This window comes from Haliotis asinina, chromosome 5 (assembly GCF_037392515.1).
Source record: "Haliotis asinina isolate JCU_RB_2024 chromosome 5, JCU_Hal_asi_v2, whole genome shotgun sequence".
NCBI classification, from domain to species: Eukaryota; Metazoa; Mollusca; class Gastropoda; order Lepetellida; family Haliotidae; genus Haliotis; species Haliotis asinina.
Genome location: NC_090284.1, coordinates 17008972 through 17025784, shown reverse-complemented (window position 1 = coordinate 17025784; position 16813 = coordinate 17008972). Strand labels below are relative to the sequence as shown.

The 16813-nt window shown below is 41.8% G+C and overlaps 1 protein-coding gene across 1 annotated transcript in view; it reads right to left on the bottom strand.

The window, feature by feature from the left end:
• LOC137283403 (uncharacterized) overlaps window positions 1-16813 on the bottom strand; it is a 38891-nt gene that overhangs the window by 19587 nt on the left and 2491 nt on the right. The window contains exons 3-15 of the mRNA XM_067814868.1: window positions 15455-15630; window positions 14578-15199; window positions 12345-13766; window positions 11383-11565; window positions 10407-10624; window positions 8939-9098; window positions 7802-7902; window positions 4817-5695; window positions 4463-4692; window positions 3167-3360; window positions 2575-2844; window positions 1906-2078; window positions 889-1039 (exon numbers count right to left, since the gene is read on the bottom strand). Of these exons, the coding sequence (XP_067670969.1) occupies window positions 889-1039; window positions 1906-2078; window positions 2575-2844; window positions 3167-3360; window positions 4463-4692; window positions 4817-5695; window positions 7802-7902; window positions 8939-9098; window positions 10407-10624; window positions 11383-11565; window positions 12345-13766; window positions 14578-15199; window positions 15455-15630 (4779 nt within the window). The remainder of the gene's footprint in view (window positions 1-888; window positions 1040-1905; window positions 2079-2574; window positions 2845-3166; window positions 3361-4462; window positions 4693-4816; window positions 5696-7801; window positions 7903-8938; window positions 9099-10406; window positions 10625-11382; window positions 11566-12344; window positions 13767-14577; window positions 15200-15454; window positions 15631-16813) is intronic.

Sequence of the window (16813 nt, the reverse complement as noted above, 5' to 3'; positions counted from 1 at the left end):
TTAGCATAGAATTAGGCTTGGTTAGTGTTGGGCTGACTGCCACCTACTGTCGATGTTGAGCAAAGAGGTATTCTTGGTAAGTGGTGGGCTGCCTGATATCTACTGTCGATGTTTAGCATAGAATTAGGCTTGGTTAGTGTTGGGCTGACTGCCACCTACTGTCGATGTTGATCATAGAGGTATTCTTGGTAAGTGGTGGGCTGCCTGATATCTACTGTCGATGTTTAGCATAGAATTAGGCTTGGTTAGTGTTGGGCTGACTGCCACCTACTGTCGATGTTGATCATAGAGGTATTCTTGGTAAGTGGTGGGCTGCCTGATATCTACTGTCGATGTTTAGCATAGAATTAGGCTTGGTTAGTGTTGGGCTGACTGCCACCTACTGTCGATGTTGAGCAAAGAGGTATTCTTGGTAAGTGGTGGGCTGCCTGATATCTACTGCTGATTGTTGAGAAAGAGATATCTTTGCCTAGTGTTGGTAAGTCAAAGCATTGATTACACATCAGTCTCATTTCCTGTTGACCGGGTTCCGTCCTATTGCGCAGCTTACTGCAATAACTAGTCCAGAATGTTTAGACTAATTCATTTAGTCTAAATGAATATTTGTTAGTGTTATTTAGTACATATAAGCACTGGTATTACATGAATCACATTGTGCCTTACAGAACTACATTGGATAAGAGCAAAAGACACATAACAGGTGTAATCTGTGAGCCTATTGTCGATGTTGATCATAGAGGCGTGCTTGGTCAGTATTGGGCTGTCTGATACCTACTGTCGATGTTGATCATAGAGACATGCTTGGTCAGTATTGGGCTGCCTGATACCTATTGTCGATGTTGATCGTGGAGGCATGTTTGGCTAGTGGGTGTATTGTCTGATACCTACTGTTGATGTTGAGCATTGAAGCAAGTTTGGTAAGTTTCTCGGTGAGCATCTTCCGGTCCCCAGTTGCCTTGAGCCTCTCGATCTCAGCCATGGTGGACTGCTTCTGTTGTCCTGACCAGTCGCCCAGCTTAGTTTTCGAAGGCGGGAATACCTGTGTAGAGGACACATCAACAACAGTCGAATTAAATCGGATCAAAATATCTTGGTAATACAGAAAATAATGTATTTTAAGCAGCAAATAAAGCACATATTATTGGTACAAATAACCAAACACGTTTCTGACAGAAAATTTGATTTGTAGTAAACGAATATAACCAGAACAAATTGTGGCTAGTCAGTGTATCCTTTGTTTCTGAAAGCCATTGAATCTGTCTCAGAAAGGCGAACCGTTGAGGATATACCTGCTTTCTGTAGCTATTTTATGTAGCTAGATCATTATTTTCGAATTGTGGTAAATATATGGAGGCGTCTCGGTTTGAAATTAATGAACCTGTCATATATATAGTCTTGAATCTGTGCTTCATAAAAGAGCACGGTAGTAGATATGATATTGGTGCCGTATACACAGCTCACAGCTGTGCGACAGGTTAAAGGCTCCAAGCGGGTATTCCACTAAATAACAATTGAATACCAATAAATGTTCGGACCGTATGTCGGGGTAAGGCTGCAAATGCAAGGTCAGCTTGCCGAAGACTGAATTTTGTTTCAGGTGTATATCAGAATCTGGTACCTACTCCAATGCAAAGCCAGAAAATCCGGGTTACGAGTGGTCTTCACTAATTCATACTTGCTGTAAGAGGCGACTAAAGGGATCGGGTGGTCAGACTTGCCGACTTGGTTGACACATGTCATCGTGTCTCAACTGCGTAGATCGATGCCCATGCTGTTGATAACTTGATTGTCTGGTCCAGACTCGATTATTTACAGACGGCGCCATTTTGACGGAATATTGCAGCGATAAACAACAAACCAACCAGCACGTGTTTGCTATAAGCATCAAGACAACAGTCGCTGTACCTGTATGATGCCGAGGCTGTAGGTGTACGTTGCATCCATCGAGTCCTTGACGGACACGAAGATGGTTTCACGGTATTCATCGTTTTCAGCTCCTAGAGGAGGGTCGATGTGGACGTCATCAGCCTCTTTGAACGTATTGATCTGGTTCTGCAGCTTATTGTTCTTGTGGGTGCCTGTTATTAAAGATACGGTTCCAATATTACCATATTACACATCTTGAAAATAAACAGTGTAAACACACAGTATCACATAATACAACAAGAGTACGTCGATGCGCACTGATCACTGCATTGTATGATCCAGATGATAATCTAAAGATCGCCGCCCAGTACTGGAATATTGTTGAGCGAGGCGTAAAACAACAAACAAGCAATAAACACCAACTACTGAATTACGACTTTGCATGAAGTACGAAGATGCTTTTTCCCATTAGTCTTGGGGGCGGTGGCGCAGCCTGGTGGTTGAAGTGCACACTCGTGTGTGTGAAGCCCGTTTCTGCTAAACGCGGCTTAAAACGATACTCACTTGCTCTCATTAGGTTCTCGTAATACATCGGCACTAAACTGAAGAACAAGATCACCACACAACTACAGCCAATAAATACAAGCCACATCATGGCACGGGCTCAAACAGCTGCCTCTGTCGTATTGCTGGCATGAAGTTACTTACAGAAGAATTTATATTCCACAATCTCCGTCTCGTCCGTCCAGCCGCTACACTTTACGTTGAACGGGCTGTTGTTTGCAAGGCTGAGGGTGCCGTTCTTGGGAGAGATGACACATGTGCCGGGCTTGGGTGGGGGATTTAGGTCAATGTTCAGGACGGCTTTACTATAGTCTCCTTCACCTTGTCTGCACTTGCAGGAGAAACGGTACTTATTGACATCTGGATGGATGGTATAAAGGGACGGTTTGACCGTTATAGTCTCCTTGTTCAGACCTGATAATCAGACAAACGTTGTATTACTGACAATGAACAAGCCGGACGTGAAGAAAACACTTTAAAGAATGGCGCCCTGAAAAGAGCTTGATAAAATGAATTCACAGATCTTTGTCGAAAGCAACGTGTGTATGCTGTTTCCGGTATATGGAACTGAATAAAACAACCCAAATAACTAGAATTCCATCTACTGCACTACGGACGACCTTGTAATGTAATAGTGAACATCAAAGACGATCCCACCAAATCCATCTGATAAGAATTTGATCGTGTTTTTCACAGTCATGTGTTAATGAGACTTGAAGACGTTAGATCCACTGACCGATGATGTGTCCAGCAACTTCATTTGCGTAGTAATCTCTCCATGGCCACCCTTCTGCATAAGAATAAACCGTCCACTCACAGGACAGCTTGACCTTCTCACAGTCCCTGCACCGGACCTTCAGCGCCAACCTCTCCTTAGAGGACACCATCTTAGACTCGGCCAGCTGAACCGACACAGTCCCACCGACAGGCCTGGAACCAACAGCCAGGATTAACTCATGCTACATATACAGAAGAAAGTGTACACCATCGCAGAGGGGCTTGTATCTCGTAGAAACAGTGTTTGATAGGCATATAGCTGTATAGACGCTACCCTAGTACCATACCCTTTTAATGGTACTATGGCAGGGTCTCCATGTGTGTGTGTGTGTGTGTGTGTGTGTGTGTGTGTGTGTGTGTGTGTGTGTGTGTGTGTGTGTGTGTGTTTATTAACCATTGATTAACCTGTTCTTGCTTCAGTGAAATAAAACAAGAAGACAGTCACCAATATTCCCCGCATTACCTCCAATTTCAGTCGAAGTCAAATTGTTGCCATGGAAACGTCAAAAATATTTTATTAAGAATTCCAAAACTAGCGAGATGTCCTCGTTTGCTAACAGCATTACTCTTGGTACGTTGATAGTAGATGTCTTGGCTTTCACGAATTTCGACAATGCGGGTTTTGGTGATATAATGTTACGTCCTTGAGGCACAGATTGAACGGTTTGTCAGATGATCTGTTGGCATTATCGAAGTTGATGAATAATAAAATGATGAGTAATAAGATGTTTGATGTACATAGGTCGGTTCTGTGTTGTAGTACTTCACTCTTACTTTACAACGACAGACATCATAATAATGTTATAATAAAGAAGTCGTTATCCATAAAACGCCATGTGATATTATCCGATGTACTGATAAACACATTGGGGACCCACTGCCACTGAAGAGGTTGAATATCGATTAAGACGTACTGGTTTAAGACTGGTTTAAGATCTATAAATGCTGACATAATACACAGGCGGAAGACCCCTAGAAACTTCGTTTATGTACAGGCTGAAGATCTATAAAGACTCAGTTTATATGCAGGCTGAAGACCTATACAGACTTCGTATATACACAGTCTGAAGATCTATAAAGACTTCGTATATATGCAGACTGAAGATCTACTGAGACTTCGAATATATGCAGACTGAAGACCCATTAAACCTTCGTATATACAGTCTGAAGATATATAAAGACTTCGAATATATGCAGGCTGAAGATCTACTAAGAGTTCGTATGCATGCAGTCTGAAGATCTCTAAAAGACTTACTCTATGTATAGATTGAGTGGTGTTCCTTCCACAATGTTCATGATGATCTTCCCTACAGATGAGCGTGTGTCTTTAGTCGCGTTGCATGTGAGTTGTACCTGTTCCCCAGCTTCGAAGACACTGGTGTTAAAGGAGATGGACCCGCCTGTTTTGGAGTTTAAGACGTCGCACGCCGATTCCGGCGACACTTTCTTCTTTAGAACACACCCCCATGTGAAATTCTCGAATCCCTGTTGGTAAAAACAGATCGGTTGACGATCCTGCGTATTCCTGTTGATTCATATGCACAATAGTCAAATGTATGCATAAAAAATTGTTCAATATTTTGATCAAACAAATCAGATAATAACTCACCTGATCATCTGATCTCTCAAGGTCCGGATCAAATGAGTATTGTTCAGGACTGAAGGTTACCATCTGGTTTTTACCTCGGTCAACTTCACTTATTCCTCCGGTTTCCATAACAACCACTAGTTTCGATTTAATTATTTTAAAATAGGTGAAAGCGGATTCGACTAAATCGCTCCCGTCAGATAGATCCATTTTGACACTGTATGACGCTTTATAAAGTCCGTAGGGAAGAGTCTTTGCCTTAATGAGCAGCTCAGCTGTGTCAGATGTGACGTCTAGTGTTTTGAGAGTTGATCCAGACTCGGGGTCCACTTCTTGGACTTTCCAGGATTTCGTGTTTTTCAGGCTAGCACTACATGTGATATTAGTCTTGCCCGTCAAGAGAACCCGGACGCCTTTCTGATACAAAACGGGACTGGTTATGTCAGCTACCGCGTCTTCAATGTTAACTTCCGGTTTGGCACAACTCTTCGAGCCAAATGAAAATGTCAAAGATGCTATTTCATCGGAAAATGCATTGGCAGCTGTTACTTTCAGCTCATAGTTCCTGCTGGAAGAGAAAGTCCTGGTCACTTCAAGGGGGTTCGTTAGCTCATCCATGTACACCCCATCTTGAAACGACGACCTGGGGTCATCGCACCATTGTTCTTCGCCATAATTCGATGTGTCTCCGTTGTCACCGAAATCGATGTTTAAACAAGTTCCATCACCCATGGCGTCAAAAGATATCTTAAACTTCTTCTCTTCGTTGACTTTTGCTCCTGGGGTGAGATCTGTCACACTGAGACCCCTAACAGGGGCCAACATTTTTAGGCTTGTTGAGATGGGAGAGGACGTTCCCACTGGGTTGGTCACTTTCACCTCAATGTCATACGAACCAGGCTGAAACACGGAAATAATATACAGTGAATGAGTGAGTTTAGTTTTACGCCGCACTCAGTAATACTCCAGCTCAATGGTGAAAGTCTGTAAATAGTCAAGTCTAGACCGGACAGTACCGTGATCAACGTCATCAGCATCGATCTAAGCATTTGGGATACGATGACATGCAGCGAGTCTGACTAGCCGATCCCGTTACACTCTTCTTAAGAGAAACATGAGCATCGATTTACGCAACGGTATCATGTGTCAAGCAAGTCATCGAGCCTGATCATTCGATCGCCTGACAAGCATGGGTTACTGAAGATCAGTTCTAACCCCAATCTTCACGGATCAAAAGGTGTACAGACAATAGGTAGCTCTTGTCTTATCTAAGGACCTGACACGATGATAAACAACAGACTGCATTATCTGAATATGGTTTACGCTGCTTTGGCGACATTACAGTAATTTAACGGGTACATATGAAATGAGTATTGCACCCATGTGTGTAATCGATCCCCGGTCTTGAACACATACACATATAACGGACTGATGGACTTTAATTTATCTCAACCAAATCCTGTAGACGAAATGCATACAAAGAATTTCGGTCTGAACGAACCACAGTCAAACTGTTCCCTTACAGCATATTATAACCGTACATTGCAGAACGTTTTGATGCAGTGATACATGTGATTAGCCAACTGTTATCCCTTTGAAGTATTTTCTCACTGTCTCTTGTCTCTTGACGGAAAATATTATTCGAAAGTAGGTCCAGCTTGAACAGATTTTTAACTTGAGTGAGTAAGTGAGTGAGTGAGTTTAGTTTTACGCCGCACTCAGCAATATTCCAGCTATGTGGCGGCTGTCTGTAAATAATCGAGTCTGGACCAGACAATCCAGTGATCAACAGCATTAGCATCGATCTGCGCAATTGGGAACCGATGACATGTGTCAACCAAGTCAGCGAGCCTAACTACACTATCCCGTTAGTCGCCTGTTTCACGCTGAGTCGGATTTTTAACTTCATACAGGTAAAACTAGCACTGACACTTCTTCCTTTATCAGATAAATATCCGGGAGCCTGGTGCTGCCACAGTTGCAGCATAAATTATTTTCAGATGAATTTCTTGACTTTCTCATTACTTCAGCAAAACCAAGAAAATAATATGAAAAGTAAAAAAATGAATCAACGAAATAATTTTGTAATTTTGTTGACACTCAAAAATTCGAGAAAATATTCGAAAACAGGCGAAAATGATCGGACCCATTTCACGAAAGACAGTATATCTGTATGAACTATGTTTCCGCAGCTCTTTCTGCAATCAAACGAGTGTAGATCTGAAAACTAATTCATGAAAGTCAAACATAATTATATAACTACTCTAATTGTTGCTGTAAAAACCTCACAAGTCACTGTTTCTTTGATGACCGTAAGCGGCTTTCACACGGCAAACACATGTTGCTGAAAACTTTAAAGTTGGCAAACTCGGGTTTTAACACGTCAAATCCATGTTGTCAAACTTTCGTGTCATTTGAGCGCATAGGTCTCTGTAGGTGCGGTCACGTGACAATTTCGTTGACTGCGATTGGTCGTTTCTGAACAACTCGAGTTTGGAAACACGTCATACGTCAAAGTTTGGCAACACCGAAAGTTTGATGGAAAAGCTGTTAAGATTAGAGACTTATCCTATTTTTCGAAAACATTTTTTGACAACTCTGAAATTGGTGTTGGAATGTTCACACTCTCAAGCCCAAGTTTGACAACATCAAGTTGTGAAGGCCGCTTTAGAGTTTATGTGGACATTCGTACATAATGCTTGATGGTCATTAAGCTTATATCTTGCTTATATGTATATCATATTCTTACATAATCTTAGATTTCCTCAAAGTTTCGTGGCTCCTTCATGTATAAGCGTATTCGTATATAATCCCGGACGGCATCAAATTGTATGTGGTGCCACAATGTGCGAGCATGTTCGCATATAATCTCAGATGACCTCAACATATACTGAACAGGAAAAGAAACGCAATTTAAAAAGTCTCGTGAAGGTAAGCGTTCATGTTTATAATCTTATATGACCTCAAGTTACCCACATGTACAGGCACATCCGTATGAAATCTTACCTTTGCAATCTTACAGTTAATTGGGAGCGAGCGTTGATTACATACTACTACAGGGGACCCCGTATCTTGGACTGCTGTCATCATGTAATTCACTGGTGTTCCTGACAACAAGATGTCGGACTGTATAAATGAGGAATTCATCAACGTTTTCAAATATAGGACATACAAGCCAAGTCTTTATTAATATGTGTTGCCGAGCATTCAGGACGAGTTTGACCTCTCACATTAAAGACATCAGTAATGAATTTCATTTATTACGTGCACATCACTGTGTCTCTCTAAAAAAGTATATAAATGTATGAAAATAAACCCAAGAAATTTGTCGAAATCGTACGTGATGTATCATGCATAGTGATACATGCTTTCCATTGCCATGCCAACCAAATGAAGGAAAGTTAACAGCTTTTGGGCACATTCGCTGAGAGAAAAACAAGTTCCACGGGCTATCTAAAACATTCTTCGAAGAGGTAAGCATGTTTAGTTAAACGCGATTCGGTGTCTCAGAACACACCCTGACCCTTGTGTAGGTCGTAAGTGAGTTTCATTGTAGATCGCATGTGAGTTGAGTGTGTGGGTTGAGTGTGTTTAACTCACCGTGACCCTTTCATGGATGCATATAAGTTGAGAAGGAGCGTTTAACACGGCCTGGTCCATTTGTAGGTCGCATATGGGTTGAGAAGGATAATGCTTAACTCACCGTGTCCATAGTAGGTCGTATATGAGTTGAGAAGAAGTGTGTTTAAGTCACTGTGGTCCTTCACTGGCCGCATGTTAGTTGAGAAGGATAATGTTTAACTCACTGTGACTACTTGTAGGCCGTATATGCGTTCAGAAGGAATGTGTTTAACTCATACTGATCCATTGGAGATCGCATGTAAGTCGGGAAAGAGTTTTTAACTCACACCGACCCTTTTGTAGGCCTCATGTAACTTGAGAAGGATAATGTTAAAGTCACTCTGACACTTTGTAGGCTGCATGTAAGGCATGTCGCGCCGTGTATACCTCACGTGACTCGTTGCTGACCGCTTTGTCGTTGAAAAGTATATTTCACCCACCCTGACCAAGCGTAAGCTGGGGCTAGCTTATCCTGGCTTTTTTTATGGCCTCAGTAAGGTGGGGTGATGTGAGTCTACCTACCTTGGTCCATTTGTAAGTTGCATATAAGTGGAGATGTGATGGGGAACTTCCTGTTGATGCCCTCGATCCCCCCAGTCAGGTTACTGTTGGCAGGTACTACAGGTTTGTACATGCAGTTGAAGTTCTTTGGCTTGCCCACAAGACGCGTGTAACTGCCGGCCTGGTAAAAACAAAGCAAAATGCAGATATATACTGAGTCAAAAAGGAAACTTGACATTCTTTCTCCAGGACACTATAAAAGAACAAGAGATGGTTAAATTGTTATTATTGCATTGCTGGGATCTGTGTGATGTACTCGATACACTGACAGTGCCACAATCAGTTCCATTAGGGTAGACCGCCGTTCCAAAACATGGGTATACAAAATGTCAAGTCACAAGAATAAAAATTCGAATGGAGATTGGCAGCTCGCAACCGATTTCGAATGGTCTGTGAGGACCTCTAAATATCTCAGCCCTGGTTCGTGTAGCCGGCAGAAATCTTCACGTTGCACATTTGACAATCGTGGCATTTAAAGTACCGTTAGACCTGTGGTTTAAAAGTGTTTTTCCCAATTCTTGAGACCAATGCAAACACGTGCAAATGAAGAAAAGTTGGATACGAAGATCACGTGATCAACTGCACGCGCAAAACCTGATTTGGTACTAACGTCATTTGCACGACGAATGGATGTGTTTAAGTGGGTTTTACTAACGTTTTTATAGAGTCGAAAGATTGGGACCCCATTTCGGATACACAGATGTATCATCAGAGAAAATTTATTTATTATTTAAAAAAATTACAAGTTTCTTTTTTGACTCAGTATAATTTGCACCCTGTCTCGATTCAGTAAACCCGTTCGTTCAGTTGCACATGCGCAAATGATACATATGGCCAGTGTCATTGACGCTACATCCAGCTATATTCGAGTCAGAAGGCGGTCGGTTCAGAGTGTCTAGTGACTGACTTCATGAGCATCGATCTACGCAACTAGGACTGGTAAATGGCAAAGCTATTGAGTCCGACTACCCGATCCCTTTAGTCTCAGCGTGAACTAGTGAAGATCGATTGTAACCCGGATATAACGACATGTCTCAGCATATCTATGAATATGTTTATTGGTTGTGAGGATATTGAAAACATAAATACATATTACATACGAACATTACACATATCAAAGTTAAAAAATGTGTGACAACTGTTCAAATGTAGTTTCATATTTCCCGTGTTTACCTCTTCATGAGTGAAAGAGTGAGTGAGTGTGTAAAGTTTTTCACCGCTTTTAGCAATATTAAAACAATAACCATCACAATTAACTGTCAGGCTACCCCAGGAGTGAAAGATGCATGTCAACAATAATAAACAGGATTTGCCTCTATTGTAAGTTTTACTTAAATCAAAGGATGACTACAAGCTTGAAGCAATAAGTTCTTCTGAACAGAAAAGACCCCTGACGCAATAACATGTTTAAAACGTCACTATACATTACCGGAAGTGTCGCATTTATTGAAGAACCGCCATTGCTCAGTGATATTTTGGCAATGAAATGTCCATCTTTTGGTGGGGTGTAAGAGATTGTCTGAGGAACTCCTGGTTTTCCAGAGAACATCACTTTTTCAGGAGGTGTCCCGTCTCCATGATCGATCATGACGAAGGCATTAGTTGGCATGGGTTCTTTCTTACAGAGCACTGAGTACTCTATCTTCTCTGAAGAAATGATGGTGAGACATTGATATATGATTATCCAATTTCACTATTCAGCTGTAGGCGGGTCAGTTTTTGGTAAGGGTTTGGTTGGCACACATCCTGAACGAGACCTAATCAGCTAAATTGCATCATGTTGGTTTATCTGGTAGATCTCTATATAGATACGTGAGTTAGCCAAATGGGCTGGAATACTTTCTGAACTAGGTTTGATCACTCAAATGCTTTGTAGTGGTTTACCATGTAGTTCCCTAAATAGATACGTGTCAAAATACTGGTTAAATAGTTTATGGTATATTCAGGTCATTCAGAAGTAAATGATTACAGTGTTTAGGGCGAGAAAGAAAGCATACACATCGAATTTGACCAAAAAAGAAATGTGATGGTAGAAACCATTATTAAACTGAAAACTTAAAGTCCAAAACACACGTCACTTCTATAAACTACCTCATCTTTGATTAACCATTTTTTCATGGTTTCATTTTGAGATGTCACCAAGCATGGCTCAATACATTCTTTTGCCTGTTTGTCTATTATAACGTTACAATATAAATGACCTACACGCCACCATCTAATTATTGGCATATCGTCATTCATACCAATGGACATGACACCATATTGGTGATTTTTCAAACGTAATGCATCTTGGTTGAACGTCATTGGAATGGCATTGTTTGCTTCAATATGCTTGAACTCTGTAAAAACCAAACTACCAAACACAGAAACGCTTTGATATCAGTGTTTTTAAGTCATCTACTTACTTCCATGCCGCACGGGGTGATTGCTCGTAATCTGGCAGTTGTCTGCTTCTATGGGTATCTCAGCGTTCACTGTATGCGAGACTGTCAAATTCTCATGGGGAGTCCTCACGTCACAAGTGATGGTCTTCGCCCCCAAATCGTAATACGTAACGGACCTCACATCTTCACCATCGATTCCTTTACCTGGTGTGAGAGGGTTGAGTGTAAAGGCGTTTTGAGTTGCATTCTTGGTGGATCGTTAGCAATAATATACTTGTGCAATTTCCTCTACTGCCATGATGCTATATAATCTTTCTTTCTGTTGCTGTCGAGTCAATACCAAACATACCATCGGTCACCAATACCTCTGAACCCTTATTATCATCTCTACCATCGGTCACCAATACCTCTACCCCCAATACCACCTCTACCATCAGTCACCAATACCTCCTCCCAGTCAATATTATCTCCACCATAAAAAACTACCACCCCTACAATCAGTCACTGCTATCTTTGCCATCATTCACTACCATCTCTACCTACAGTAAATGCCTTCCCTACCAAGAGACAATACCACCTCTACCATCAGTCAATATCTCCTCAACCGTCGGGACATAGCATCTGTACCATCCGTCAATACCACCTGAAGCAATACCCAGTGCCACCTCCACCACCTCTGCCAATAAGTCTATATCACAGGCAATACCACAACATTAAACAAACATTAAATAACAGCTGCTATCATTAAAGACCACCTGCACCTCTGCCGCCACTGAATGCTATATCCAATTTCTGCTGCTTACACAAACTTACACAACTTACTCACAACAATGTTGCATGAATAAATCTCAAACATTTCCATACCCTACAGCTACATGTTCACCCCCAGTTTGCCATAAGTGTTATTAATAACTGCATTTGACCGTCCAGCAAATCGTAACAAGCAGATTCTCCAATGTCACTTGACATTGTATTGAACCGACCTTGTCTTTTGAATGATATCCTCCCCTGTCCATCGCCATAATCACAGGTAATATTGACAAGCGCACCAGCTGGTCCACGATGCATGACCACTTTGGCAATCAGAGACTTGTTGAGCACAGCAGTAACAGGGTCGGTGACGATCTTCAGGCCCTCGATCTGCTCAATCACACAGATCCGTCGATTGTTAAAGTTCTTCGAGCTCACTCTGTTGAACAGCTTGACATTCACCTGGTAACATCCAGGATCACGGTAACCGTGCGTATAGTTGTAGTTCATCCTCAACTCTTTTGTTTCCACTTGACGATCTCCAAAAGAAAACTCAGCTTTGGCCTCATTAGGCGGCACGCCAGACGTCGAGAAGGAAAAATGTCCGATTCCGGGCCTGCTGAAGAGTATGGCGCTTTCATGGTCAATCTCAACATCATCAACGCCCTGCACCACGAGAATTGGGTTGTAGTGAGGCTCCCTCTTGTCGTTGTTAAAACAGGTGATTGTGACATTGTGATTCTTGCCTTGTGTGAATATATGCTCTCGAATTTCTGGAGTGCTCGCTCTCAGCGACCAGTCCGCCGCTCCTTGATTAAAGGTCTCCACCTTTCCGTCATCAAAGTCCCATGTACATCTCACATTCGATCCTTCTTTGACGGTCACAGTACAAGATACTCCTTCGCCGGTCCTGATCATGGTAGCATTGCATTTGGACTCCATTCCCTTCATGGCTGTTTCTATTGTAAAGTTCACGTGTATTTCGTCTTCTCCAATATCATTCTGAACCTTGAGGATCAGAGGATAGACATTTGCTGGAAGCCCGCTCTGCAATGCCGACTCCCATCTCAATGCGGTCAAGTTGGCCTTCTCCACCAACACATTTTGTTCACGGAATAGAAGTTTAAACTTACAGTCAGAACCATGATCAAGTTTCCATGCAATCCTGAAAGGTACGTTCTTTTCGGTGCCATTTCTAATTAGGGACAAACCAGTGCACACCTCCTGTACAGGCAGGAAAAAAGTAAATGTCTTTGAGCTAATGTGATTGGAGCAATTGGCTGTGACAGACAGATTACCACCGGTGTTATAAACATGCCTCACAACATGGCTTTGTAGGTACTCGTCTTGTGTCGTCGTATTAACAGTGGAATCACCAAAATCCCATGTTATTACGAAGTTTGATCCCCCTGTTACTGTCACCTCAAAGCTACAGTTCTGTAATGTGACACAGGGTTCATATTTTACAATGATGCTATTTATCTTTTCCTCCACAGTCACCATGGACACGTTGCTCTTACTGTTTTGGGAGTTCCAGCATCTCACTGTTATATTATATACACCCTTTGAGGTATATGCGTGTTTGTATTGGTCTGTGTTTGTTCCACTGAAAACAGTCGTGTCTCCAAAATCCCAGTCTCGCTTTACGTCAGTACCTGAAACATGCGTTGTAAGGGTTCAACAACTATTCTATAGAAATGACAAATACAAGCCGGTGTATATGGATAAAAAATACTTGATATATCCAAAGGAATAATATAATATAAACAAATCTGTAATACAGAGTGCGTCAAAATGAAACCACCTGAGATATATGTAAACTATGTATTTCATTACACTATTCGTACCGCATTATGATCTGTTACAGAAGCGGGGTTTAATAATATAAACACTTTTCTCAACGGAAGGTAAACAATGATGACGTTCTGACGTCACCATGTCCAAGACGTGTGAACGTCACTGCATTGTTTTCTTTCAGATGTTTTCATTATCTTACAACGTATGACTTACAGAATAACTTGATTATCTTTCATGATAATCTAAAACATGATTAACACCTCAGAACTCCATTTACCCGAACATAACAACAAGTGGAAGCATGTATTATGTGTTTGAGATATGGCATAAAATCCTGGCGTTCTTATCCAAAGTTTCCACAGAGAAGAACACTGCAGACCAAGAAATTGCAATGACCACAGAACCTAACCAGCAAGACCTGGTTTCATAGGAACCTATCGGCTGAAGAATTATATATACCATTCCAAAAGTAGGGGATATTGGATTTACAAGACTGATAAAATGCAGATGATGAAGCTTATGAGAATAGAGATGATGAAGAGAAAATAAGGGGAACATGTGACGGTTTATTGCATTCTTTAAAAAATGTTTTATCTGTATGGATATACATTATACTTTTTCTCATAGGTCATATATACAGGTAATGTAATTGACCTCGGCTGACCCTACCTGTATGAGGAAGGATGGTGAAAATTCCCTCAGTGTTCACAGGAAGGTATTTGGGACCAACAAGGATTGTAGCATTGATACCTTCCTGAACATTGATCACTGTCGTAGCAGTTTCGGAGCCTTCAATGTCAACGTTACGGACCTTTACACGCAGGGTGTATTTCTTAGCTACTTCGAATAAATAGTCCAGAGAGACTTTTGTCTGACTAGAGTAGATGGCTCTCAGATGGTGACGTGTCTTGGACACAGGAGTTCCTGAGTTCTTGGAAAATGTTTTAGTTGAACCACCATATTTGCGATCTCCTGTTGTCTCTTTCTTGGACACTGTGATGGTGGCAGACCCTGATGATTTTTTATAGGCGATGATATCACCAGGGGACACATTCATGTATGGACATTCCACAACTTGATGACCCTTAGAAACTGTCAGCTCTGTGGACTGACGTTCTATGTAGTCAACCAAGGGGGTGTCGGATGGGTACCGCTGTGCTTCTTCACACTCTTTCGAACAGGTTCCAGACTGATGACAGTAGGTGTTTCCTGAGGAACATGTGGTTCCTGTGCATGACCCTCCACATGTGTTTGTCTCATAGCAGTAGTCATCACAATTAGGCTTTAGAACCTGTAACCAAAAAGGGACATGCATGAAAATGTCGGTACAGATCTCTAGGGGGACTGACAACATAACAAGATGCACTTGAAAATGTCCCTCTAAATTAATATATTATCTACAGGTCTAAGTACATGAATGGACTATTCATGATGGTAGTTCACATTACCATGACAACTAGACTTTTATGTGCCCTACATCACATAGGCAGTAATACCATTAGTATGAAGCTGTAATATGGTTGGTTTGAAATAACGTGTTTATTACCATGACTGTAAGTTTGCCTTCCTTGTCCGCCCACAGCTCCCAGTGTGTAACTACTCCATGAAATCTAAACTCAGCAGCAGGCATGATGAAGATGACATCATCATCTCCTGACAAAGTCTCTGGTTCTGCTTTGGCAGTGTATGGAACACAACAGCCAGCGACGCCGATTACAGGATCTGCAGAAAAATATCTCTGTGAGTAATGAAACAATTTCTCCTATATATTAAATTTGATTTCCTTTCAGAATGCTGAAAAAAATGTTATTCGTTTGGTATGTTTCACGTTCGAGGGCTGAGTGGTGTTTTAAAAAGAAAACAAACAAAAACCATTGTTTAGTTCCTAGTTTCCGTTTGAAAGGGTTTTTCTAAGCGCAGCACACATGCATGTGAAGCATATTACTCTCTCATGAAACTAAAAGCAATATAACCTGACCGTTCAAAGGTATAAAACTGGTGAAGATGCTCTCCAGCTTAACATGTGAAGGTGAAGACCTTCATTGGGAGTGAAAAGGCGTATAGCGGGTATGCAGGAGTGAAAAGGCGTATAGCGGGTATGCATGCAGCTGGCATGTATCATCCAAAGGTCGTCAGCTTGTTAACTGCCTCTCTGTCATCAGTAGACACCCTAAACACCGGCACACGTGCGTTGTCAAGGATTCACCAAAGCTAGGGCAGTCTAGGGAGGCCACTCTATTGGCTTGACGACCCGGGTTGAGCCCAAGTCATGAACATCAAGGGAAACGTGGTGGTGTTTTGCTCGACGGCGTTGTAATAGTCCGACCGTCTGAGAATTTGAAGGCGCTCTAGACAGAGCTGATGTGCCGAGAGCATTCATCCTACTGTTCCCCATCGTGAAGGCTCACTTATGGTACACTGTGTCTCCCATTACTGTAAGCTGGCATTGGTGGCTCTGCTGGGAAATCCGAATGGCCAGTGCTATATCAAGGTAATTCTTGATCAAACTGGTGTACCTCATTTTGATAACCACCTATTGGCTACCCGCCAATTCATGGACGGCAATGCTAGACTACATCGTTCAGAGTTCCCGCAGAATAATGCTATTGAGACTCTTCCTCGGCCTTCAATAACCCTCACTGGAACTCCACTGTGTAATCTGGGACATTCTTGGTTGTCGTTTGCAGGTGTTACAGTGCCTAATTCAGGACTGTCCAAATGTTTTAAGGCACAAATCTACGTAGGCAAGCCATGTGGGACTTATCGGAAATTATTTAATCTGCATTCCTAATCCTTATCACTGCCCCATTGTACATTGTCTTGTCAGACACCCTTTACCATACTGTCACTGTCAGTAATTACTGTATATGACATTTCTCGCCTTAATGTGTCATCCCCCTTGATG